General features: G+C 51.6%; 1 protein-coding gene across 1 annotated transcript in view; it reads right to left on the reverse strand.

Annotated features, from left to right (window-relative positions):
• Positions 1-23,628, reverse strand: part of PAX8 (paired box 8) — a gene marked incomplete at its 5' end in the record, with an annotated part of 77,214 nt that overhangs the window by 46,577 nt on the left and 7,009 nt on the right. Inside the window, 2 exons of the mRNA XM_081264573.1 lie at positions 6,082-6,190; positions 6,527-6,702. Of these exons, the coding sequence (XP_081120699.1) occupies positions 6,082-6,190; positions 6,527-6,702 (285 nt within the window). The remainder of the gene's footprint in view (positions 1-6,081; positions 6,191-6,526; positions 6,703-23,628) is intronic.

Below are 23,628 nucleotides of genomic sequence, written 5' to 3' on the forward strand. Positions count from 1 at the left end.
CACAGAAGAAGGACCCAAGTATCCTGGGGGGACCCCTGAACTTCCCGACCCTTGGTCTTGAACGTGCTTTGGAAAAGAGATACTGGTTCCCATTGAGGCCCATTCCTGGGGAAGGACCCCCCACTTGAGGTCTAGCCCAGATTCAGTGACATGAATTATGGGTTTAAAACAAAGGTTTTTCTGGCCAGTGGCTTGTCTAAGAGATAATTGCTCATCATGTCCCCATCTGGCCAAGGGACGAGTCTGGAGGGGCTTTTGGCAGCCCAGATGGGCCTGTCAGCCTAACTCTGGACCTAAGAAAATAATTATCAACCCCCAAAGATTTGCTTTAAAGTGTTATTACTACAGATAAATAAAGAGGGTGGATGCCTCTGTCTACCCGCCCTGGCTCAAGGGACCGCATCCCAGGGCGCTGACTGGCGGCTGGATGAACTCAAATTGGCCTGGGAGCATGAGCCTGTAGGAACCAGGAGACCCTTGGATTGTAGTTCTCTGCACTTCTCCCTCAAAGAAAATCATCTAGACCCTTAAGAAACCCCATCGGAGGCAGTAATGACTGCCCACCTCTCCTAGGCAGAACTTTTGGCTCCCTCCTCAAGACAACCTGGCCCAGGAGTCCCAGTTTGAACTCAGACAGAATCCTTCCTTCACAGAACTTCACTAGGGGGTTCATCTCTGAAGGGGGTGGGGGCTGCTGGGGGCAGCGCCTCAGCTTTGCCCCAAGTCTCAACTGAAACAAAAGCAGAGATAATCTGTGATCTTGAATCAAGACTCGCCCCCTGCACTTTCAAATCTTGCTTCCCCCCCCCCCAAACTGTTTCTTTTATCTTTTGGTTCCTTCTGTACTCAGAATCACAGAGCTTAAAGCTGCTCAACTCAACTGAGAACTCCCGGCACCTCTTGGATTGATAAATAGAGCAGCTTTAAAATGCTGAGAGCTGAAGACAGACCAACTGTGGCGAGAGAGAGTAAACACATCCATGCGCCAGTCAACCCTAGCAAGCGCCTGGCTGAGATTACAAACTGGAGTTCCTGCCGGAGCCGGAGGATGCTCCTGCCCTCTGGGGGGACCAGAACCACAAAGCAGCCTTCCCTGCCTCAGCCAGAAGTGCCCCCCAGCCAGAGTGAGGTGCCTGAGAGTCTTTTGGGGATCCGGTTTGGATGTTCTTAAGCATGACATACTGCCAGCGTGTTCCCCACGGGTTGGGTTTTGTGTTTAGAAATGTACCAAGAGAAGAGAGGGATCAGCTTCATTCCTCCTGCTGGGGAGGGGACTCTTCCCTTCACCCCCAAGCCCTCTGAGCAGTGAGAGAATTGGGATTTTTCACAAAATGGAATGTGATAATGACATCATTTGATAGAAAAAATTGAGAAACTTTTCCTATGAAAAATACATACTTCCCCCACTCCCCTCCTGGACACACACACACACACACACACACACACACACACACAATTGTTTTTATGAGAACCAATTAATAAATGCTAATTCATTCAGGCATATCTTCACTAAATTACTGTTTCATTTAATTGCAGGGGAATTTTCCATTACTAAACTCTCCCTTGCCGATTTTTTTTTTGCATTATTTATATATTTTTTTCAGTTTCACTAATAGTGAGGTTGGTATGCGATATTATCTGCTGTTTGTATGCCTTAAATTTCTTTTTCATTTAAGATGTTTCCTCATTCTTTCAACTCCACAAAATCTGGGAGAAGCATCATTAAAAGGAGACAAGATTTTATACATAAACGATTGGAAAAGGCACTGGCTGAGATTAACCTGACAGGAGCACATCTCATTGCAAGATTGTGTTCCCCTCCTTTCAGGGCGCTGGAGTCTGGGTGCCTCCTCTTTGGATTAATTCGGGAATGTTTCCTGATGTCAGTAAGTCACACATTATCTACGAAAAGACTCCTCATGTAAATGGAGGCGAGGATCACTGAGGCTTTAATCATAAAATAAAAATAATAACACTCAAGTCCTTTGATCAGTTCTCAGAGCATGATGTGTATTTTTTTGGGGGGGCTTTCTTTTCCATGGACCCCAAGTCAAAACTTTGATGCCCAACACCCAATATCCTAACCAACTGGCTTCCAAAGATTCCTCTTTTTTTAATGCATAGAAAAGTGGGGTTTGGGAGTGATGGTTAGGGGTGGCGCAGGGGCTGTGGTAGAGATTTTGTGTTCAAAAGCATATATTTTGAAGGCAGGATTTTAATCTTCTCCTATTGATGACAAAGGTTCTGTGCACCTGGCAACCTTCTTTCTGCAATAAGTGCTTCCTTTTCTTCTCCCTGCCACTTCCTTCTCTCTCCTCCCCTCCCCCATTGACTCCCTTTCACTATTCTTCTTTTTCTCTATATTCTTTCCTGTCTCTCTCTTCAACAGGAAAATGTTCTGGAGGATGTAAATGATTAAACTGTTTACACCAAGATTTAGGTATGAGACAGCATGACACCATAAGTAAAGTTTCACCTTTACACCCAACTCCATCAATAATTACAGAACGAGGATGACCATGGGTAAATCTTTCCTACAATTAGCTCTTACAAAAATGATTTCATTTCTTCTGAGCCTACCAAGTTTTATTGATTTTGCTTTTCACACACAAAAAAATTAATTACAAAGCAGAGAAACCTGTCTTCAAAATGAAGTGGGCACATAAAGGGCTTGTGGATCTATCTGTGGGAACACCTATGCGGTGAAATGTGCACCTCCTTAAAACCAGAGACGTGGAGCTGTGAATAGAAAGTTCTGATATATTGTACTATGTGTCTGCCTTTGAACCAAAATGTCTCTTAGTAATTAAAATCCCATGAGATCGATTTTTTGTGTGTTTTCTTCACTCTCTTTGTCCTCTTTAGGAAAATCAGGCAGAGACCTTTTGGGTGAAGACTGATAAAATTAATTAACTTCCCTTCCACCCCCCAAAAAAGTCCCAAATAAATGCTTCCAATAGACATCAAAAAAGTGTCAATTAGAAATAATTACTTCTTATCAATCAGTGGGGCAATTAAAGTGACAAAGCTTGAAAAGATACTTATCTTAAAACTAATTCACAAGGTAGCTAAATTATCTCCTAATTAACTTGAATTGAAGAGGGTAGGAGGGCAGACCATCTTGAAACAAAGATGAATAGGGGAACCCCAATACCTCTATGTCCTCCACACTCTCTCCTCTCAAGACCTTTTTTCCAACCCAGGCAAGAAACTCCAGGAAAAAAATAAATTCTCCCCAAACGGATTTCCATTTCTTTCCCCCATTCTAAAGCCAAGAAGGTGGTCCAGGGCTTTGGATCTCCGTGGGGGTATTTAGAGGCATCAGTCGCTCTTGATCTGACTTCTCATTTTACCGCCTGAATGATCTATTTTCAGGGAAAGGAAGAGAGGACTGGGACAAGTTATTTCAAACCTAACTTTTAATGACAGTTTGCTTGCTTTTACTAAACTCTCCACCTCATTGATATGGTATTATTTACATTTTAATATCTATGTGGCCTTTATTGTTTCTTATGCGTCTTTGAATATTTTTTTAAAGGTTTTTGCTCTAGAAGATTTTGTTCCCTGATGCAACAAAAATCCCGGCGGATGTTGACCTGCGCACGGTAAAATAATCCTCTGTCAGGATCTCTTTAGAAGACAGTCATAGAAGATACTATGATCTCAGCAAAGCAAGATTAGCCAAGGATGAGTACAGAGTGAGTCGCGGGGACCTGCGAAGCAGAAGCGCGCAGGAAACTTTTTCGGGGCGTCTGGGATTATGGAAAGGGTGCGCTCTCGGCCTCGCTCTCACGAAAAGCCAAACAAGCCGACGCTCCCGCCCAGTCTACTCCGGGAAAATTTAAACGGAAGGTCTCTCGGAAGTCACAAATGGAGGTGCCTGAGGGGAATTTAGGAAGCTGCTGGAACTTAAGAGAGGATGGACATATAAAAGCAAGCGGGATCAATTTATGAATTTAGCTCTATTTGGGACAATGTCAAGTAAACTGATCAGAAAGAAGGAAAGTCTTGGGCTCAGGTTTTTCGGAGAAGCTTCAGGAAGCAGAGGGGACAACCTTGAACCATTTGACTGTTTTTGGTCGATTTTCTTCTTCTCCCTTCTCCTTCTAGCATTAAATTAATGGAGAAAGTTCTGTTCTCTCTCCCTCATAGCTTTTCTTCCTTTATTTGTTTTGGGAAGTGGCTAGGAGAAGCCCCTTTGACTCCCCAAGAGAAAAATACCTGGCCCGGTCAGGGGCAGACAGCTCCTCCTCTAAACCCAAAGGCAATTTGCATCTGAGCTTATGAGAAAGCAGTGTCCATTTGGGGGACTCAGCTTTATTGATCACAAATGAAGTAAAAGTAAATGGTGCCTTTTGTTTTTCCTTCTTTTGTTCCAATTTATTCTAATGAGAGCCTACAAAATGAAAATTAAGCAGGAAGGGAAGCCAGCCCCAGGGCTTGTGACATCGGGTTATTTCTCTGGCAAGGGTCACAGGGGAAGGGTCTCGCGCAGCCCGGTAGATTCCAGGTCCAGAGTACTCATTCCTCTCATCACGGCCCGAAAGGTCAGGGGAAGGTCGAGGGGAAAGGCCGAACCCCGAAGGCGAGCGAGTGGCGAGGATCAACCAGGCTTGGGATCGATCCGGCACCCGGTACCACGCGCTTGGCCTTCCAGCATCGTCCAGATTCCAAGGGGGAGGCGTCGTCGCCCAGTACCCGGGTTTGACTAAATACTAATGGGCCTTAGAAAGTGGTCTAGGAGAGCGCTTGGCTCCCCGGAGCAGACCGATAAGGGGTGCCAGGCAGTTCCGCCGGCTCCCGGCCTTGCCAAACCTGCGGCGCCCGGGATCGGCAGTCAGGTCTGTACCCCAGGTCCCAGAAGCGGCCCCGCGCCCGCAGGGGGCGGCCGTGATGTCGGGCCACACTTTCTAAAGGAAGTAGGGGACAGGGAGGGAGCATCCTGCTGACCCGTCTGCCTTTGCGGAGCGAACTCGGGTGAAAAACCTTTCGGCGCCGCAGGGGTTGCCGGCTCCGCTCCTCGCGGAGCCTCAGCCCTGAGACCGGCGACTGTGCGGCACAGCCGGGTCCCGCGGCGCTCGCTGCTAAATAGAGATCTCAGCCGCGCGCGGCGCGCTTTCTGACCCTCCTTATTATAACAAATGTCCCGTTTGCCGAGCGGGACTTCATATTCGCAGAGAATTCATCTGAAATATTGATTTCCTCTCACTTCGCCGGCCCAAATCGATAGCGATGCGCCCTGGCCCCATAAATCGCCTTCCCCGCCGCTGGCCCGGCTCCATCCATCACTGAGGGTCCAGCCGCGCCTTCGCCCGCTGTCTGCACGGGCTGCGCGTCTGGGTGGCCTTGCCCATCGCGCCCAACAGCCCCGACCCCGGGGCTCATGCCCGATACAGACCCCGCCCGGCCCCGGCCCAGAACGGAGAGAGCAGGCACCGTGGCTAGGGAGCTCGAGCGCTTCTGAAGGCCCTGGTTCCGGGCGCAGGGGTTCAGGGCAGTCTAGTCCGAACAAGCGAATGCCCCGCGCGCGCCGGTCCCCGCCTGCTACGTGCAGGGCAGGAAAGCATCCCAGAGCCCCAGAGTGCGCCACCAGCTCCAGGCCTCCAGCCACAGTCTCCTTTCCCTTTGGCTTGAGAGATGCCAGGGACCCCCGATCCTGCGAGGGGAGTCATGGGCCAAGGACTGCGAAGGGATTAGAGGTCGGGGGCTAGGAGCTTCAAGTCCAGCACCCGCGGGGATCAGGGCCTCAGAACATGCAGGAGGTCCACCCTAGTGGGCCATGCAAGACGGTCATGAGACGCAAAGGACAACCCTCGTGACCCCCTAGAGAACCCCTCACCGCTCTGTGTTGTCCGCGGAAACCAAGGCCTGGGGAGGGCGGCTCAGTCCGGCCAAAGGGGACCCGAGAACAGTGAGGCGGCCCCAGCGGTAAGCCAGGCCCGAGGCGTCCCCAGCCGCGTCCCCACACAGGTGGGTCCCGCAAGCCCCAAGCGTAAGCTGCCGAGCCCCACCGACCCGAGCGCACGCACGGACGCACGGCGGCGCGGGGGCTCTGGGGTCCTAGCCGCGCCGCGTCCTTACCGGATCTGATGGAGTTGTGAGGCATGGCCGGGGAGTCGCTCTCAGCCTGCCGAACACTCGGGGCTTCCTTCACGCCAGTCCCAGCCGCGCCCGCCGCCACGCCGCTGCCCTGCACAGACCCAGGGGAAGGGACTTAAGATTCGATGCCCTTAAGCTTAGAACACCCCGCTCCCCAGGCCCTGGACCTTAGAGTTTCTTAGAGTGCCAGGATTTGGGGACGAAGTGGGGCCAATCTCAGCCTGGCCTAGCTAACATGCCTGTCGGGAAGATGCGGGTTTGTAGATGCCCAAAGAAGTCCCAATTCCATCCTCCCCACACTGCCCCAGTCCTAACCTATCCCCGTTAACTTGAGACGGAAAGGGCTGTTAGTTGGCCTGGGGCCCTCTCCTTTCACGCATCCCCACTCTCTCCCAGCCAGCCCTCACCTAACCTCTGAGCGACATACCTGGTCTGCTGGCCACAGGCCCTCACTGCCTGGGTCCGCCCCCGAGGGTGCCCTGGGCCCGGTGTCTCTCCTCGTTTTGAAGTTTGTTCCATCCACCCGGCATCGCCAACCGGTTTTATCCCGCTGAGGCCCTGGGAGATGGGTCTGGCGAGGCTTGCAGGCCGCGGATTGGCTGTCTGGGTGCAGGGGGGGTGCGGGAAGGGGAGGATTTTGCAAGGGGGACATGGCTGAGTGGACTCAGGAGTTAGAAACGTTCGCTGGAGCTTCTGTTTCCAGCGGAGGGAAGAGGGCCAGGCAGCTGAGCCCCAAGTCGGCAGGCCTGGAAATGCTGGAGGAGTAGGAGATGGAGGCCTCACGCCTTAGGGTGAGGGCCTCTGGGGCCTCCCAGGTCGCTGACCACCAGAGGCAGAGGCATGGTCTGGCTGTGACACCCTATGGCCCTCCCCTACCCCCAAGTCTGTTCACTGGGAAGCAGTCCTTCCTTTCTTTCCTTGTCTGGAGGGAACTTTTTCCATGCCCAGTTCTTTCCCTAGAAACCTGTTCCTAGGGCCATAGGCAAGAAGGTCCCACCTTCCCACCCTGGTGTGCACCTCTTCCAGGTCAGACTTCTGAACAGCCCTGAAGGCATCCCCTCGGGCCACACAGGCAGGATCCACACCCTGTCTTTGGGAAGTTAAGGAATGGTCCCATTACCCATGCCAGGGGACTCCTTTCTTTTCCTGAACACATGCATACCTCCTGTCCCTTTTTTTTCCGATGGATGAGGATTTTGAACTTGGGGAAAGAGTTTAGAGAAATAACAGTGAGGGCCTAGATTTCACCTCCTCCTGGAAGGGCCTTAAAAGGGGCAGGACTGAGCTGACCTATGTCCTTGGTTGCAGGACTCAACAGCCTCTGCAATGTGGGGGTCTGGATGCAGATGAGGAGGGGTCCTTTGGGTAGGAAGAGAGGTGCTTAGTAATGGTAAGGGCTGCCCCCTGTTTCTTTGTAGTTCTTCTCTCTTATGGAGTCAGGGTCCATGGAAAGTTGTGAGTATGCAGGACAAGTGTCCCGGAGCACCCTCAGGCCAGCAGGGCTGGCTGGGCACTCCCTGCTTTTAGCAGGGATCTCTGGACTGGGATCACAGCGTAGGACAGCCCTGTGGGTCTGGAGGAGCCTTGCTGCTCTGGGGTGTGGAAGATAAGATGCTGGGGGAGGTGGAAGGGAGTGAAGGGGAGAGAAACTGAGGGGTGTGTAGGGGGGGGGTCTTTGTGTGGGGGGGTCTGGGGGGGGGCCTGTGTGTGTGAACACTCACAAGTTTTCTTAATTAAAAAAAAAAAAGTAATCCACTACTTCCTTCTACCTAGGCTTTCTCATTTCTTGGTTTAGGATAAATTTATTTTGTGAAAAGAAAAAGAATGTGTGTGTCTCTAAATGAGATCCTTCACCTTTGTAAAGGGCTCCCAGTGAAAGTAATCTGTGCTTTTTTTATTTTAAATGTTTCTCCCGAATGAATTGTTCTTTAAAATTCTTGGTGGCTTTTGAAGGTTAGGATTTTCGACCTCTCCCGTCAGACCCCTTGGAGAGAAAGATTGAAGCTGCATCATCTCGGTGTAGGCCCCGTGGACCCCGTGGGCTGGCTTACCATGTGAATCCCTGCTGGGTCACTGGAGGGGAACCAGAGGGGGTGGAGGCCCAGTGGAGACTCTGGTCACCATTACCCAAGCTCTCTTCCCACTAGGGTGGCAGTACCCAAGGGAGAGTCTCACAGGCCCTCGTCCAGACAGTTCTGAAGACCTAGGTGGTTCCACCAAGCCAAGGACTAGAAGGCACCTAGTCTTGGCTCAGGCATCCCTTCTGCCAATGCTCTTTTCACTGCCAGCAAAACAAGTCCCCTGCCTCCCTCCGCTTTGGGGCAAAAGTTTTCAAAGGACAAAACCAGCAAGTTATGATCAAAACATTCCTGTCCCATTGGTGAACTCGTTTTACAAAATCACTTTAATGAAAACTTAACTTGCAACTGTGCAAATCTAGTCCTCAAAGAAAAGCACGCCCACGTGCCTTGCACTTACCCCACACGTACCCCATCTGCCCTTGCAGATGACCAGGAAGGACAGTCGGCAGAGAGGACCCAGAACCCATGAGCAGTAGGAACACAGTGATCCCTGCTGCAGAGGCAAACACAACTGGCTGTGTGACCTGGAACAGTTGGAAATCAGGTCTGGGCTCTCTGGTACGTCCTGATCCCCTGGGACCCAGGCCAGAGTGTCATCAACTGGGTACCCCAACTCTGTCTCTCTGGCACCAGTCCCCTCCCTATGAAAATGAAGGGTTTGAAATGCATATTTTTTTTTTTTTAAAAATTGTCTTTAACCAGAGTTTGTCTTTGAACGTTTAAAAAATCTCAAGTCTGCCTTCCCAAGACTTGATTGGAAATTTCAAAATACATTTGCATCTGACTCTCTGTTAAATGGGAAATGGAGAATTCACTTTTTGAAAGTAACACCTCCTCCTCCTTTCAGACTCCATGCCCATAATGACTTCCTGCCAAAATGATCAATTGGTGACCTGTGGTTTAAAGCCAGTTGCAATATTTTTTTTAACTCAGTGTTTTTCTGAGAAAATTTAATTTGTTGTTAATGTTAAAATGCAGAAGTAGAGAAGAAAAAAAAAAAGAATAACTCTGGCTTGTCAGAATAATCTGGTCACAGATCTGAGTGTGTCCTTGTGAAGATGAATATTCTTTCAGATTTACCTTTCTGAGAATCCCAGGTAACTGCCTAACCCTGGTGAATGTTTGAGTTTGCATAACATTCTGTGGATTTTAAATTGTAAAATTTGTTGATCCAAAAAAAAAAAAAAAAAGAAAAATGGCCTTTCTTCCCAGGGTTCAGCTGGAAGTCACTGCCCTGTAGTACAATGGTAAACTCTCTCTGATTTGCCTAGATGAAACCAAGGGCCTTCCCTAGATGTGAGATTTTCAGTGCTAAAACTGGGGCTGTCCTGGGCAAACCAGGTTGAGCTGGTTATAATAGCTGATCACAACTGGGGAGGGGGAACTTTGGGGTCAGTTTCAATAGAATAGAAGGTGAGGGTGCAGGTAAGGTCGCCTGCTGACTGGGCCTCTTCTACTCCAGCAGTCCTGGGCTTCTCCACCTCACTTCCGGGTAACTAGGGGAGGAATCCTGGGGTCACCTCCTCCCCTTTGACCTGCATGGACTTTCTCACTCCATCCTTGGAGGAGACCTGCAAGGATCCCTCCTTCTCACCTGCCATGCTGCCTTCCCTACGTGAACCCGTCCTGGGACCGACGTGTGTCATTTAGGGAGAATTTGGCAGCTCTTTACTAGGAGTCAGAAGGCCAGTGTTCCTGCCCTGACTGTGAAACAGAGCCACTCCTTCCCTCTGGGCCTCAATGTCCTCTTCTGCACCTGTGGGTGCAGGTGGGGCTGGGGAGGGTGGGAACTACCTCATGGCTTTGTTGTGAGATGAATAGCGCTCTGAATGTGGAGCCCTTTGAAAACTACAACTCTGTACAAAAGTTAATTATTATTAGACAACAATACTCCAAGCAGGGCAGAGTTAAAACTTCTCGAACGTTTTGCTGTACAACTCGGCTCCTTTAATCCTTTCCCTGAAGCATGGCAAGTTCTCTGAAAACTCCATGAGCCTCTGCTGGAGAGTCCTTGGAAAGGGGAGGGCCAGGGAAGGAGTATGGGCACAGGGCTGGATGTGGGGGCTGCAGTGGGGTGGTGTGTCCTTGGATCCCCAATCAGGGGAGCTGCTGGTGGCAGAAGGAATGTCCCAATTCTGCAGAAGGCGGAAGTGCTCACCACAGCCCTAAGGGATTTCCACCCTGTCCCCACTCTCAGGAAATGGCTGACAGTCTGTCCAGGGGCCTGCAGGTGGCTGTGCCTGAGAATCAATCATTAATTACTCCGTGTCCCCTACCCCTCCAGGCTTCCAACACACAGAAATAGAAACACAAATCCTGGCAGGTAGAAGGAAAGGGGCACTAGTTAGAGAAGGCAGTTTGGAAAAAGCCACCCTTGGCCCTTATCCAGTCAGGTAGGGCTGCAGATGTGACCTATGCACGTGTCTCTTGGGCTCTGTGCCCACCCTCTAGCCCCTTGGCAGCGGCTGCCTGGGCTGCTGGAGGAAAAATCGGTGCTTCCAGGGCAGGGGAGGAAAACCTTCCTGGGCGAGCAGAAAGGAAGGTGACAGCAGAGGAGCTGGAACAATGTCTAGAGGGGACGGACGCCACAGGTCCCTTTTCTGTTCTAGTAATAGTGCTTCTTAAACAGCTATGAGTAGTCAACTAGACCCTGTTTGCAGGCTGTTTGGCAGATGAGAAAACTGAAGCCCAGGGACGCTAATTATGGCCAGGGTCTCCCCGTGGGAGGTGGCCAACTTGATGGCCAAGAGAGGGCTGGTGAGGACGGATGACCCCAGGCCTTGCCTTAGGTGCCAGAAATTCTGCCCACCCCAGCCTCGCTCCTCCCCCTGGCACGTACACCTCTTCTATTATTAAGGAAGATTCTGGAACCTAGGGAGTGGCCAGGGTGAGGTCAGACCCCCGTGGCCAGAAACCTTCCCTGCCACAGGAGGGCAAGAGCTCACTGAGCAGGAATGCCCTCCTCTCCCTCAGGCCTCTGGGGACCAGCCCAGAGCAGCGGGAGTCAGGGGACAGGAATCCTCTCTTGCTGGTGCCAGGGCACGTGGGGAAGCACCCGGGAAAAACACCCAGGCCCAGCACTTCCCCAGACTCTGGGCTGGCTGTGTGTTCTGTGGCCCTGGAATGACAAGGTTTCTGCTTTGGGCACAAACCACGGAGCAGGGTGTCCCCTCCCCATCCCCTGGCAGTGCCCAGGGTCCTAGAGAAAGGACCAGAGGCCCTGGAGGTTGGGGGAGGGAGGCCGAGGGAAGGGGAAGAGGCTGAGGCATGGAGACCCAGTGGATTAAACCTGGCTTTGTTCCAGACTTCTCTGCTCCTGGCACGGATTGAGCAGAGGCATCTTGGTGCCTTGTCCCCTCCCCTGGGGGCCATGGCTCACTGGCACACGGGGTCTCCTGCCATTCCACTTTGTGCGCTAGGCTGTGCATGGTGCAGCCCCTGCCTTCCCTGTGTTTGGAGGAGCAGCCTTGAGGCTTAGGGCTCTGGACCCCCATTTTTCTCTCTATGCCCAGTGGCTAGCTCTGCTGTTCTGCGGCTCCCACCCCAGGGCAGTGCTGTCCCAGGGCAGTGCTGGTCTTGGTGCTTCCCCTGGCTCCACATTTCCATCCCGTTGGCTGTGAGATTTCTTTATTCCAAGTAAAATCCCTTCCTGCTGCCTCACTCCAATGGAGAGGGACCAGGATTTTGGGAGATGGGTCTGTTCCCACTGGATGCTAGCACTTGCCTTTCTATCCTGTACAGAAGGTGTAGAAGTCATGACTGTGGGGCTGGAACCAAAGCCCAAGCTGGAATTCTGACACAACCCTGGACTGGCTGCTGTGTGACTTCAGGCCACTGTCCCAACTTCTCTGAGTTGAACTGCTCAGGTCTGAAGTGTGAGACTCAGGATGGTGCTTTTCTTGGATGATATCATGATGATTAAGTCAGACAAGGTGCTTGGGACACAGTGAGTGCTTAACCAGTGCTAATGATTGAAAGTGAAAGCAGCTACCAGAAGATGTCAGGATGCTGCATTCTCGAGCCCAGGGAATTGGGAATAGAAAGTACCTGGGCTCATACATCTGTGAGACCTGGATTTGTGATGCAGCCCTGGCAAGAGCTGTGTGACCTTAGGGAAGTCACTAATCCACTCTGTTTCTCCAGCTCGTCATACTTAGTACAAATGAGTGAGCAGGATGGCGTGAAAGGATCTGGAAACTGTTAATAGGGAAAAGTGAGGGATGAGGAATGGTAGGGTCATCTCACCAGTAAAGCTTTGCTTTTCCTTCCTACCCTCTCTCACTTTTTATGTATTTAGCTGTGCAACTGATAACTGAGCATCTACTAAGGCTGGACACTTAAGTGGGATCTGGGAATACAGTGGTGACCAAAATAAGAATCCTGTGTCATGGAGCAAGTTGACAGGTCTTGTGAGGGTGTAGTACATGCTATGGTGGGGGCAGGACCCTTGGGAGCACAGAGAGGGTGCCTCATAAGAGTGTTGGTTGTTCAGAAGAAGGGGCCTCTGAGCAGAGACCAGGAGGAGGAGCTGCCTTGGGTTTCAGATCCCACCGACGTGGACTGATGGCACCCACGTGGCCGAGCCACAGAAAGCTGAGCAGTGGGAGGAGGGTGGGAATTTGTGCAGGTTTCAGTCTTTGACATAGGACAGCAAACAGCGTTGGCGGGAATCAGGAAGCCCTGCTGGCCGGCTCTGGGGTCTTGGAAGTCTGCTCAGCTCACAAGGCCCGTTGCCCTGTCTGTAAAGGAGAGAGAACTTCCCAGGTCTGTCCTGAGCGAAGCCATTCAATACCTCCACATGGTGTTTTCTCCTTTTCAATAAAAAGTGTCTAGGGACGTCTTCTTGTAAATCCCATTGGGTTGGCTCCTGTGATCCAGTGTGTGTGGAAGCACTTTGAGTCAGGTGGTGGTATAGGCCTGTAATTCCAGTGGCTCAGGAGGCTGAGGCAGGAGGATCGTGAGTTCAAGGCCAACCTCAGCAACTTAGCAGGGCCCTAAGCAACTTAGTGAAATCCTTTCTCTAATCAAAATACAAAAAAAAGGGCTGGGATGTTTCTCAGTGTTTAAGCCCCCCTGAGTTCAATCCTGGTACCAAAAAAAAAAAAAAAAGCACTTTGAAACCCACAGTTGTACTAATGCCGTTGATGGATCTGGCACTTCCCAGTGACGAGGTAGCATCGGGCACCCAGAACCACCTTCAGTGCAGCTGTCAGTATAGATGTGCGTCACGGGGCATTGCTGTGTGTCATTGCTATGTGGTAATGCATCATGGGGACACACGCATGGGTGCTTATTTACATATATAAGGTGTACAGTAGGCAGGTGAGAGCTTCTGACATATTCCAAGTCACGTCCAGTGGCTCCGTAACTCACTCAGGGACAATGACAACATTCTTGCAGTGTTTCCCAGTCCCACTCCTCCATCCCAAGCTCCCCACAGCCCACCCTCTTCCCCCTCCTTCCTGTATTTCCTCTGTGCTCTGTGTTTTTTATTCTGCTGCAGCCACACGACATGCTGGACTTGTGTCCCTGCGCTGCTGTCCCCTCGGGTTCCTCTGCCACTTCCTCCCTGGCCTCCATGCCTTGGTTCCAGTGTCCCCTCTGGGAATGCTTCTCCCATGCCCTACTGCCCCCTCTGCCCCCTCGCCCCTGCTGCCTCTTCAATTCGGTCCACCTTCTGACACAGTCCACTCGCTAATCTCTTTGCCACTGTCCCCCAGTAGGTGAGTGTCGCGAGGGCAGCGGCATTTTGACAGCTCTGGGTGCCTTTCTTTTCTCAGTGCTGAGAATGGTACTTGGCCTACTGGTGATGCTTAATAAACACACGTGCTTGGGGAAAGTTCCACAGGATGGCTGTGAGTGGCAAGGGCCACACAGTGACCTCACTGTGATGTCCTGGTGCTGGCAGTTCAGGAGACAAACACTGCTCTGCGTTTCGGCCCTGCACGGCCCTCGCGGGTTCTTGGTAGCTGGTGGGTGAAGCAGGAGCAAGTGGTGCTTAGCTTCCACCTTGGGCACTGCCCTCCTCTTTCTAGCTGAATCGAGTCTGATAGGAGCGTGGCAGAGGCCACGGCAGGGTCAGGGAGTGGCCCTCGCTGCATCCCAGGGCCAAGGGGAGACAGCAGAACTCTCTCCCCCTTTTTGGCACTCATCCCACCATCGAGGGCTCCTGATCTCCAGGGCAAAGGTCGCAGCACCTGCTGCTCAGGGGACATGTGACCACTGGAGGCTGCTGGGTTGGAACAACCTGCACAGGCAGGCTATTGTGCTAAACTCGTGGCTCTCCGTGCCAAGCCACGCCTCACCCCAGGCGCCAGCCCTCCGAGGCCTGATTCACAGGGTCCCCAGACTGCGGGGAGGGATCCGGAGGGCCCTGGGGAGGACAGGGTGCCTTCTGGAGACTCGCAGGTGGGAGTAGAGGGGGAGAAGTAAGGCTTCAGGCTTTCTGGGGAGTGGTAGACACAGGGCCATCCATGCTGGTTGGATTCTTGGTGACACTTTGGCACTGACCGTTGGCCATGGTCCTCCAACACTTGCTTTGGTGGCAAAGACTGCTGAGTGTTAACTGACTTGTTTAGAAGTCCAAAGGTTTTCTCCTTGTTCCAACTGGGTCCAGAAATTCTCAGCAAGTCACTGCCCATTCTGGGAGGAGGATCTTCCTACACACAACTGTCCTCAGCAGGCCACCAGCCAAGGATTTGGGGCTACTCAGCTCTGGCTGACTCTGGCCAAACTTGGAGGGAGCACAGCGGGTGAACTTCTGGAAAGGCAGATGGGCGGGAGGGAGCACGTGCCAGCTTTCCCCTTGAAAGCCAAGTGGTCTTGGGCAGGCACCTAGCCTTTCTGAGCCTGAGCTTCCTCATGGTAAGAGGGGGTGACATGGCTTCTCATCCACAGTGGCAGAGGATCTCAAATGGAGCCAGAGGCGTGGAATGTTAGCATAATGAAAATGCACTCGTTGCTGTCCTAGGAGTGAGGAGTCCCGTGGAGGCGCTGCACCCTGTTCTTGCTAGAACCAAGCACATGGGTAGATTCCCCATCACAGGGCCACTCATGCCATTAAGGAAGTCCTGCCCAGCCCAGGTTGCTTTTCTCTTTAAGTTGCCTCAGTACTGGGACAAGGCAGGACACCCCAATGGAGGGAGTGTGCCCCGCTTCCCTGCCTTCCCTGCAGGGCACAGCTGTGGGGCTGGCAGGGAGCCGTCAGATGTCCAGGCCCTCCTGTAGGTCACCCCAAGGGAGGTGGCCACAATGAGCTTGATTGTACTTGGTGAATGGGGGATGGTGCTTTGCTTGGTACCTCGGGAGATTCTTGAGTGCCCCGTGGGAGGGAAGTGTCAAGGGGTGAATCTGAGTCCGGAACCTACTCTGGGTCCCAGCTTCTTATTAGGGATTCAGCCATCTCAGGCCTGCCTTGTCCCCAGTCCTCAGCAAGGCTTTCCACAAGAAGAGAGGAAAGGGCAGGGACGGATGCTGGTGCGGAGACCAGGACGCGGACACCTTGGATGCCCTTGACCCTGACCCTGGCTGCAGGGGATCTGAGCTGATTTCTGCTTCCCTGGATTTTCTCTCCTCTCTTCTGAGGGAACCCCCTTGCCCAGCTGTGGGAAGGGAACAAGGCGAGGGCGATGGAGGGGTCACCTGCTAGTGAGCACCAGTGGTTTTAGGTGTTGTCCAAGGTGCTGTGTCACCTTTTCCATCATTCTTGGCACCCTTGTCCCTGAAGGGTTCTGTGACCTCGAACTTTGGGGTGGGACAGTCTTGAGCCTCCTTTATGCCACTTGCCATTGGGGCCTTGGCAGGTGATCTCCCTCCTGGAGGCCTGCTTGCCTCGCCTGTGACAGAGGGACAATCAGGACACAAAGTCCAAGCGTGTGAGAGTCAATGACACCATGGGGCACAGGCACACGATGCTGAAAAGTTTAGTGGGATAATGAAGAAGAAGGAGAAAAGATGATGGAGAAGTAGCGGAGGCTCTGCAGGACCCAAGAGATGGCATCCTGGGCTTCTCGGCTTCCTGGGATTTCCAGACAGGCAGCCTCACGGACCTGACTCCATTTCCCCCTTGCTTGATTGCCTGGGGCCAAAGGACAGAAAGGCCTCACCCTTAACTCTGGGCTAGGTGACCCCCTCCTGGGCCCCCAGCCTACTGGGGGAGGGAGGACTGGGAGGAGAGAGGCCGGGGAGGAGGGAGGATGGGGAGGAGGGAGGATGGGGAGGAGGGAGGCTGGGCCTCTCCCCCTCCCTGCCCAGGAGCGAGCCGACTTGCTCCAGTTCCCTCCTCCTACGCCTGGCTGTCTCTAGGTGCCTTCCTTTAATTAAAAGTACTTAGCCTTCCGCTAGACTGGCCTGCATTTGCATGGGATCCTTCTCTTTATGCAGCCTCAGTATCAGGATGAACCAGGAGCTTAACGGAGCATCCTGCTGTGTCCAGGGACACCTGGTCCAGAGGGCGAGCACCCTGCTTGCTATGCTGCCCCTGGACTCCGGACTCCATAGGCAGCATGGCCTCCCCTGCAGGGGGGAGGGGTCCTCCCAGGGACCCCAGCCTCCTGCTGAGCTCAGGCTTATTCTCAGACCATGTCACTGGGTCCCTAAAGCCAGGGCTGGCCCTGGAGGTGAGGGGGTGATTGAGGAAGGCTGGTATTCCCGATTCCCCGGGTGCCTGGACCCTGGCCTGAGCCCTGGGGGTTATTTCAGGGAAGGTCAAGTCCCAGCTCCTTCCCAAAAGGAACTGAAGCTCATCAGGAGACATTTGTAGTGGAGATCTCACAAGGAACTCTCTGGCAGAAGATGGTCAGAACAGCAGCTGAAACCTTTCAGCTGAAGAACTGGAATTCGAAGGGAAGCAGGCCATAGACTCTCAGTGTGGACCATTATTTTATTTTATTTTTTCAGTGCTGGGGTGGAACCTGGGGCCTCTACATGCAAAGTGGGTGCTCTACCACTGAGCCACGCCTTATCTTCATGTTTTATGTATTAATTAAATGAAGATTCTGATGGTAGAGAACTCGGGCCATTTCACCTGGCCGCCACAGTCCTGGGGTTTCAACTGTGGCCAGGTGGCTTCCCACAGAGGAGGCACACTCTTGGGGAGGTGGGACCTGGGGCCTCCCTGGTGCTTGTGCTCTGAGGGACCTGGAGACCCAGACCAGCGCACTGGCTTGACTGCAGAGCCCTCTCTGCCTTCGGACTCTGGACCTCCCAGCTGACCTCTGCAATCCCTCTCCTCCCTGGCCAGTATTTGGCCCCTCCAGCTGCCCAAGGTCTCAGGACCAGGAGGAAGAGAGAAGGCAGGAGGCCTGATTCTTAGAGATATAGAAAGGAGGAGCAGAGGGGGCTCACCCCTGACCCCAGATGGGGCCAGGAAACCCAGGTCCCAGCCCCCATGAGCTAGGTCAGATCCTCCTTTTCTAGAAATCCCTCTTCCTTGGACTGGGAGATGTCTGTCAACACCATGCTAGGTCCGGGGTAGGCAGGGGCAGGAGACGGCAGACGAGGTCCAGATTTGTTTTGGAGGTGTGCGTTTGGAATGTCCCCAATTGCCCATTCCCCTTCCCCTCTAGCTGGGCAGGCATATGAAAGATGAAGATCTCATTTGTCTGGAGCCCTGAACTCTCTGTTCACATCCCCTTTGCCACAGTGCTCTGCTGAACTGAGGAGAGAACAATGGCAGTGACTCCCTGCCCCAGAGCGCATTCTACAGTGCGATCTCATGGTGTCCTCATGAGCACCTGAGTGTTCTATGAGGGGGGTGTTGACCCATTTCGTGGATGAGCAGAGTGAGGTTCTGGTGGGCTAAGTAACATATCAAGGTCACCTTGCTACTGAGGATCTACTGAGCATCGGATCGGGACTTGGATGGGGCCCTCTGCTTCCAGAGACTCGGGGCTGAGGTGGGGAAGACCATCTGGAAGGGACCTGGAGTCTAGTTAATACTCTGCGTCCCCTGCCATTGCCCACAAAGTGGAACCATCCACCCAGGACACTCGGAAGAACAAGGTGAGCATCTTGATTGAAATGCCAGCCATAGACTTCTTCCCTAATTCAGGCACCATGACTCCAGAGATGTACCAAAATACAAGGATTCAGTTGGGAACAATGTATTAACATGAGCCCGAGACACAACGGAGTTATTAGCGGATTCTGAGCCACTCGCTACACTTGCTGTCACCCAGGAAGCAGAGAGGTGAGCTCAGGGGGACAGACCTCCAGAGCGGGTATGATTTGGTGGGTGCAGGAGCTCCAAGCCTGGGACCATGTGGCTCAGCTCTTGGCTTGTCCAGGTTCTCTGTTGAAAAGTAGTAAGTATTGATGGAAGAAGGGATCAGCGAGGGAGAGGGGATGGGAGCAGAGAAAGGGCCTGGGAGGCAGATTTGAATAGGCGAATTCCCGTTTAGGATTGGATTTATGCAAGAGAAGCAGGGTGTGCACCTGTGGGTGTGAACTGGAGCCCCAGCTTCCTCCTCCTCTGGTTTGAGAAGAAAAAAGGGACATTTTCTCGAAGGGGCTAAAAGGTTCAATTGATTCAGAGAGTGACCACCCAGCTGGGCTACACCCCGTGAGCTGTTCTGGGGATGGGAGGTGCTGACCGGGTAGGAGGCGAATAGGTCCTTGAAGGCTGAGGTGAAGGACCTGGCCTACAGGAGGAGGCTGGTCCTCACCCCTGAGGGAGTAGCATGAGTGGTGCCCAGGACTCCTGGGTAACCCGTCAGCGAAACGCTTCACTTGCAAAAGAAGGAGCCCATTAAAATCAACTGGGCAAAAATACAGAACTGTGGGGACGGGTCACAGAACCCGAGGTCAAGATGCAGCAGGGCCTCCGAAGTGACCAGAACCAGGACCAGAAAGGCCCTGGGACCACCTGCCATCTCCTCTGCTTTTCCTATCAGAGCCCCGGCTTCTCTTTCTATACCTCTGCAGGAAATGTCTCTTTTCTGTCCTGCACAAGGTGGGGGTGACACAAGTGTGGCGTGAGACCCAGATTACCTATTGGACATCGTGAAGTGGGGGGCATCAGCAGAGCTTGGTTGGGCCGGGCATGCTGACACCCAGTCCAATCGGCTGTCACCGAGGCTCTTGGGGTTCATCCGGGTGAATGAGGTTTGCAGTTCTCAGAGAAGAGGGGTTAGAAACTTCGGGGTGGCTTAGACACCCCCAAACACTCATCAGAGATGCTTTTTCCAAAGATTGGACTTTCCTAAGTACCCCTTTGTCACAATTTACCTCTCTAGTGAGCTGGGACTGACCTGAAACGCCTTATGCCAGCAGGTGGTATTAATAGTGATCACACAGGGCTGGGGCTGTTGCTCAGGGGCAGAGCGCTTGCCTAGCATGCATAGGGCACTGGGTTCAATCCTTAGCACCACACAAAGACAAATAAAATAAAGGCATTCTGTCCATCTATAACTATAAAAAAAATAGTGATAGCACATCCAAGGTAAGGTGGTGATTCCTGCCCCCCCCCTTCTTCTCTTGAGTCACACAACACTTGGGTTTTGAGTTCAATACTATCAAAAAAAAAAAAAAAAGCTGTCTGAGATAGAAGCTGAGGGTCCCAGAGGACCCTGAGTGCACTCTAAACCAGGCCCACTGAGGATGGGTTTAAAGGACAGAGAATATTTTTCCTAAACAAGACTGAGGGGACAGTGGCTCTGGGGAGAGAGTCCATGTATTTAGTGAACAATGTGCTCACTAAATGTTGTCCCCAAATCAGTTTTGCTTAAATCTGAGTGGCGATCGGGGCAGCTGATCTGCCTGGCCCTGGAATGAGCACTGCCTTGGGTGGGAGGTGAGTCTTCTTTCAGGGAACGCTGGCTGCTGGGGATGCTGGGAAGAGGACAGCTTAGGGATCAGGGGTTCCCAAGTCTGACTGATTTTCCTAAGTACCCTAAGTATCATATAGTCACCTGCAGGAGTTAAAAAAAAAACACCACAGACTCCACCTAAGACTTGCTGAAGCAGTCTTGAGCCCGGGGCCTCTAACATCTAGAATCTCCCCCAGGTGATTCTGATCATCAGCTGGATCCGGGAACCATTGAATCCGAAGACCTTTAAGAAATCTTTCAGCTGAGCACATGCCTGTAGCCTTGCAACTCAGGAGGCTGAGGCAGGAGGATCACTTGAGCCCAGGCATCAGAGGCCAGACTAAGCAACAACAAAGGCCCCATCTCTTCAAAGAGAAGACCTCTTCAAATTCTAAATCCTGATGAATACATCTACACTAATATGTGAACCAGACCAGCAGCACAAGTGTCATCTGGAACTTGTTTGGAATGCAAATTCTTGGGACCCACCCAAGACCTGCTGAATCGGAAATGCTAAAGGTGGGTTTTAGCCTCTGTATATTAAAACACAGGTGATTTTGATGCCTGCTCACATCTGAGAACCACTGATCTCCAGTAATTATTAGTTTTATTTATAAAACTAATTTTTAGTTCAACTCTATTTCGTTTTAGTTTAGCTCGGCTCGTATTTGAACAATGGGTTCCATTGAGTTTACCACCTACTTTGTGGTAGTCAGGCTCAAAGATGGCCCCCAAATTCCCAAGTGCAAAGGATCCCTTCCTCCTGCTGCTCTTGCCCTCCTGCAGTTCCTTCTCGCACTCTCAGGATTGGTCCACTGGACCCTGGAGGACAGCAGGTGTGATGGCATATGAATTCTGAGGCTCTGCTATGAAAGAGGAGCTTCTGTCCTGCTGCCTCTTGGAAGCCAGCCACCATGTTTGAGGATGCTGGCATCTCCATGGGGAAGCCCACGTGTGAGGACCTGAGTCCTTCTGCCGACAGCCACTGAGCACCCGTGGCCCCCAGTCAGTAACTGTGAGGGGGACATCCTGGATGGATCCTCGGTCCAAGTCAAGCCTTCATGTGCTGCAGGCCTGGTTGACAGCTTGACTGTAATCTCATGAGAAACCCTGGGCAGGATTCGCCCAGCTATGCAGATCCTGGAGCCCTGACCCTCAGAAATAAATGTGTTTGAGTTAAAAAAATGTTTGTTGTTCTAAGATGCTGACTTTGGGGTTAATTTGTTTTACAGCAATAGAAAATTCATACTAGATGTGTGTTTTCCTGTATCCTCTGAGAAATTCTTTTCTTGGTCATAGGAGTATGCTGTTAGAAGACTGCTTAGAAAATATTTTCCTGATTAGAAAAGGAAATGGATTTTTTTTTTAAATATTTATTTTTTAGTTTTAGGTGGACACAATATCTTTATTTTATTTTTTATGTGGTGCTGAGGATTGAACCCAATGCCTCATGCATGCTAGGAGAACACTCTACCACTGAGCCAGAACCCCAGCCCCGGATTTTTTTCCTACATTTTCTTTTTGTCCTAAACTGACTTGTTTTGAGTTTTAAACCTGGCCCCTACCACTGACAGTTTTGGTGAATTCACATAACACTCTATTCTTGGTGTTTTAGATGTAGTATTTTAGTGTATTGGCATTTTAGAAATTCCCTCAAGGGATCCTCCCAGATGACAGTTGGGAGACATTGGGTGCTCTCCTGTGGGTCCATTCGATGCTTTATCCTGCTCTGGATGGACTGCTGGCGGAGACGGGTTATCCTGGAGGAGAGACCACATGGTCTTTCCCAGAGACAAATCAGGGGCAATGGCAGTGGGGGACAGTGGCTGGGGTCGGCGAGACTCACGCGAGACTCACCTCTGAGTAAAAGGAGAGAAAAGTTCAGGCGTATCATCCCGGCCTCTCAGATTGGTGTTTGACCACTTGTGGATGTTGTGTCCATTCGCCATCTTGGAATTCTTCAGCAATGGGAGGCCAGGGCCAGTGCTGGCCAACTTGACCCATTCTGTTTGTTACTTTCCCACTAGTTTCCATTTCCTTTTACAGAAAAGGGAACCACAGAGGGGCACACGGCGTGGGGAGGAGGGACCAACAGCATGCAGAGTCCCTGAGCATCCCGCAAGTCCGCAAGAAGCCCTCTGGTTCTATGAAGGAGCTCTTGGCACTCAGCTTTCCTTCTGAGATCCCAAAACCTGTCTTTGGAAGTTGGGTTTCCACTGTTACGGACTCTGCCTGCAATTCATGCAGATTCCACCAGGTGGAGAAGTTCTGGATTTCAAGGCAGAACTCACCCAAGAGAAGAGCTTTAACCATCACACTTGGAGCTGTTCCTAAACACACAAGCACGTACACACACACAAACACACACACGCGCGCGCGCACACACGTACACACACGCACGCACACACTCACAGAATACTAACGGCTGGGGTGTAGCTCAGTGGTAGAGCAGTTGCCCGGCATGTTCGAGGCCCTGGGTTCCATCCCCAGCATCACCACCATGACCACAAGAAAAACAGAAAGAAAAAAGGATGAAAATCCGCCCTGGAACTGACAAGCACTGTAAACATATCCAGACTTTCTGCTCACCCTCTCCAGGCTTTTTCTCCTCATCTTTGAAGTGAAAACGTCGAGGAAAGTGACCTCCAATGTCCAGCTCTGGATTCCTAGATTCCTCAGCAAAGCATTTCTCACAAGCTTCTTTTACTCATTTTCATTTGTCCTTGGGGTCATCCCTATCTCCCCATTCCTTCCTTTCCTGCAGTTTGCTTGACTTCTGTCTCTTTTGACGTTACCAAATCTTGAAGTTAATTTCCAGAACTTCTCTTTATTTTAAAAATATCTCTATATCTTCGTTTGTCCATTTTCTCCTTTTCCCTAGAGTTTTGGGACACACCTCAGGGTACTTTCTTGGCTTCCCGTGACTGCCTATGTTCTTCTCTTGGTCAAGTGCCCAGTCCATGCTGGGTCACCACTCCATTTCCAGACTGGTCCTATCATGAGCTTTGTATAGTTCTGGTGACTGGATGATGTAATGAACAAGTTCAGGGGTGTTTGCTCACTGGTTGATAAATCTTGATTGTTGGGAAATGGGATACTGGGGTAGGGGGATCCCCCTCATTCTGGGGAATACTTCAAGTATGATTCCTCCTTGAAAATCGAACAGAGAAGCCCAGCATGGTAGGCAGTCACGTCTCATGCATGATCTGCCCTGTGTTCCTGATGCATCAACTTGACCAGAGCGTGGACTGCCCAGATATCTGGCTACACATTCTTTCTGAGCATGTCAGTGAGGCTGTTTCTGGAGAGATTGACATTTGAATTGGGAGACTGGCTAGAGCAGATTGCCTCCCAGTGTGGGAGTTCCAATCCATTGAATGCTTGAACAGAACAAAAAGGGGAAGGAGGGAGAATCTGTTCTCTCTGCCTGACTGCTTGAGCTAGGACATCCTTCTTCTCCTGCCCTTGAACTGCAGCTGGTACATTTGCTACTCTTGGTTCTTAGACCTTTTGACTTGAACTGTAACTGCACCACCAGCTTTCCAGTTTGCAAATGGCAAAATGTGGGGATCCTCAGTCTCTATATCATATGAACCAATTCTTTATGATAAATCTTTCTATTTCTCACTGTCTTTCCTTCT

The sequence above is a fragment of the Spermophilus citellus genome (assembly GCF_964194105.1).
Source record: "Spermophilus citellus genome assembly, chromosome: 13".
In the NCBI taxonomy this organism is placed as follows: domain Eukaryota; kingdom Metazoa; phylum Chordata; class Mammalia; order Rodentia; family Sciuridae; genus Spermophilus; species Spermophilus citellus.